Source organism: Nicotiana attenuata, unplaced genomic scaffold, assembly GCF_001879085.1.
Source record: "Nicotiana attenuata strain UT unplaced genomic scaffold, NIATTr2, whole genome shotgun sequence".
NCBI classification, from domain to species: domain Eukaryota; kingdom Viridiplantae; phylum Streptophyta; class Magnoliopsida; order Solanales; family Solanaceae; genus Nicotiana; species Nicotiana attenuata.
In genome coordinates this window covers 306,718-310,041 of record NW_017670503.1, presented here as the reverse complement: position 1 = coordinate 310,041, position 3,324 = coordinate 306,718, and the positions used below count along the sequence as shown (strand labels likewise).

General features: G+C 38.9%; 1 protein-coding gene across 1 annotated transcript; it reads left to right on the top strand.

Moving 5' to 3' along the window:
* The first annotated feature begins 238 nt into the window (after positions 1-238).
* On the top strand, positions 239-1,438 carry LOC109240307. Its single transcript, XM_019406932.1, has 3 exons — positions 239-666; positions 927-991; positions 1,077-1,438. Exons 1-3 carry the CDS (start codon positions 239-241, stop codon positions 1,436-1,438), a joined length of 855 nt encoding a protein of 284 aa, XP_019262477.1.
* Positions 1,439-3,324: the final 1,886 nt, after the last annotated feature.

The window sequence follows — 3,324 nt, the reverse complement described above, 5'->3', positions numbered from 1 at the left end:
TTGTCAGGATCCAAATTAGGTAGAAGCTAAGTCACAAGAGATTAAAGCTCTTGAAGACAATTCAAATGAGCATTGTTGACCTCCAACAGGAAAAAGGGCTATAGGGTCCAAGTGGGTGTTGAAGATAAAATACAAAGCCAATGGGGAAATAGAAATATACAAGGCTCGGTTAGTAGTAAAGGGTTATACACAGCAAGAAGGGTTGGACAATCATGAGACTTTTTCTCCTGTAGCAAAAATGGTTACTGTCAGAACAGTCTTTAGCATAGCAGCCTCTAGAGGATGGGATCTTTTTCAAATGGATGTAAATAATGCCTTCTTGCAAGGAGATCTCTATGAAGATGTCTACTTGGAACTGCCACAGGGTTTCCAGAGACAAGGGGAGTATAAGGTCTACAAACTACTTAAATCACTATATGGTCTTAAGCAGGCTTCTAGACAATGGAATATCAAGTTAATTGAGGCTTTGGTGAAGGCAGAATATCATCAGAGTGCTAATGATCACTCACTCTTCACTAAGTACACAACATCAGACATTGTTGTTATCTTAGTGTATGTGGATGACTTGTTTATTACTGGGAGCAATGCAGAGATAATAAAAGAGGCCAAGCAGACAATACAAAATTCCTTTAAAGTTAAGGATCTAGGGGATAAGATACTTCTTCGGTATTGAGGTTTTAAGATAAAAGAGGGGGATTCTACTCACACAAAGAAAGTATGCACTTTAGTTGATATCAGAAGTTGGTCTTGCAGGAGCTTAATCCATCTCCACCCCAATAGAGAACAATCAGAAGTTGACCACTATTGAATATGACAAGCATGTAGGGGTAAATGGAGATGAAGAACTTGAGGACATAGGGAGCTATCAAAAACTTATTGGTAAATTGCTTATTTGACCATCACTAGACCAGACCTGAGTTTTGCAGTACAGGTACTCAGTCAGTTTATGCAGCAACCAAAGAAATCTCATTAGGATGCAGCGTTGTGAGTGGTGAGATATATAAAGGCAGCACCAGGCCTTGGTATTCTGCTAGGAGCAGGACCTATTGATACACTATCTGCCTATTATGATTCAGACTGGGCCTCTTGTGCTAATACCGGGAGATCTGTCATAGGGTATGTCATCAAATTGGGGGATTCTTTACTCCCATGGAAGTCAAAGAAGCAACAGACTGTCAGTCGAAGCTCAGCAGAAGCAGGGTACAGGAGTTTTGCAGCACCAGCTGCAGAAATCACATGGTTCCTAGGATTGCTTAAGGAACTACATGTCCAGATTCAGCTGCCAGTGTCTCTGCATTGTGATAGTAAAGCAGAGCCCTACAAACACTACAAGAATGAAGGCCTTTCGCAACAACATTTTTTGTTGCCATATATTCAATGTTGTTGGCAAAAATATTTTTGGCAACGACAAAGAAGTCGTTACACTCCGTTGCAGTAAACACAGATGGGAAAAGTATATGCAACAACAGAGAATATTGTTGCCAAAAGGTAACTTAGCGCAACAATGTATATCGTTGCCATAAGTTATTTTTTTGTTGGTAAAAGGTCAATGAAGTCGTGGATTATGAAGACACGTAGCAATAAAAAGTTATTGTTGCGACAACATTAGTTTTTTGCCAACAATATCAGTTGTTGCTAAAAAAATTGGCGGTAAAGTTAATAATCTGTTATCAAGACTTTTAGCAATAACTATTATTGTGGGAATAATACCTTTTTGCCAATAGATTCTCTAGTACTACTTTGGCAACACTTTGTATGTTGTTACTAAATACACAATTCATATATTCTTTAAATTTTCACAAATACAAGTAGAAATTATAAATTGTATTTTAAATAGATATAAATAAAGTGTCTACACTGAAAATTTATGAAGTGGATATACTAACTTTCAAAAACTAAATAATCCTAAAAGTATATTTTTACATACAAAATGAGTAAAAGCATCATATATCCAATGTTCTTAAGTTCTATTCTAATAGTAACCCAAAAAATAAATCTTCCAAGGTCCTTAAGTTCTATTCTAATAGTAACGAAAAAAATAAATCTTCTTCCAACAGCTTGTGCACTTATGAACCAGATGTGTGTCACGATCCGGATTTCCCACCCTCGGGAGTCGTGATGGGGCCTACTAATACGAGCTAGGCAAGTCAGTTATTTGCACATTTTATCTGTTTACCCACTTTTATATTCATTAACAATTGCGAAGTAATCACATTTAAACAGCGGAATTTAACATAAGCGGAAGATAAAGCAATACGCTATTTGAACATCAATCCAATACAACTGTTTGAGTCTCGTCTACCCAGAACTAGTGTCACAGTTTCACAGACGGTCTAAGAATACTACAAATAAAGGTTTAAAAGAAATAAATACAACATTGTCTCTGGAAATGCATGAAAGAAACAGGAATAGTAGATAGAAGGAGACGCCAAGTCCTGCGGACGCCTGCAGGACTACCTCGGGTCGCCTGATGAACAAGAATCAACAATCCCACTGCGGTCCGAAGCCTACAACACTGGGGTTTGCACAAAAGAGTGCAGAGTGTAGTATCAGCACAACCGACCCCATGTGCTGGTAAGTGCCTAGCCTAACCTCGACAAAGTAGTGACGAGGCTAGGACCAGACTACCAAATAAACCTGTGCAATTTAACTATATACAGCGGAAAAGAAGAACAGTAATATACGGTCAAGTATGGGAGGGGGAAACATGCTGTGGGGGGAACATCGAATAGTAATAGAAGAGCAACAAATAAATATGAGGATCACCACAGTTCAATTGAAAATAGGAAGGGGAAATCATGCTGCGGGGTACAACAAGTATCAACGGGAAGCCAGCAATTTAGTGTAGAGAAATCGTAACACAGTCATCAATAAGAATTAGGAAAATCAAAGACAAGTGCACGACATCACCCTTCGTGCTTTTATTCTCTCTCACCAAAACAATACACGGCATCACCCTTCGTGCTTTACGCTCTTCCTCACCCAAACAACAATCACAAGGCAAATAGGGTAAGGGAATCTATAACCTCGAAATAAGATCAAATAACAACAGAAAATCAGTAAATAAACGCAAAGGACAACATAACTCAATTATCAGCAAGAATCAGGGAAATCAAGGACAAGTGCACGGCATCACCCTTCGTGCTTTTACTCTCGTCCTCACCATAAGAATCAATATAATAGGCACGGAATGATACATCGTGCGGCACGGCATCACCATTCGTGCTTTAAACTTTTTCCTCACCATGAAATCAATATAATAGGCACGGAATGGTACATCGTGCGGCACGGCACCACCCTTCGTGCTTTAAACTCTTTACTCAC

Coding starts and splice junctions, on each gene's coding strand:
- LOC109240307 (XM_019406932.1), top strand. CDS start 239: ATGGTTACTGTCAGAACAGTCTTTAGCATAGCAGCCTCTAGAGGATGG. Junction 667..926: donor GGGGATAAGATACTTCTTCG/GTATTGAGGTTT, acceptor TGAGTTTTGCAG/TACAGGTACTCAGTCAGTTT. Junction 992..1,076: donor AGGATGCAGCGTTGTGAGTG/GTGAGATATATA, acceptor ATTATGATTCAG/ACTGGGCCTCTTGTGCTAAT.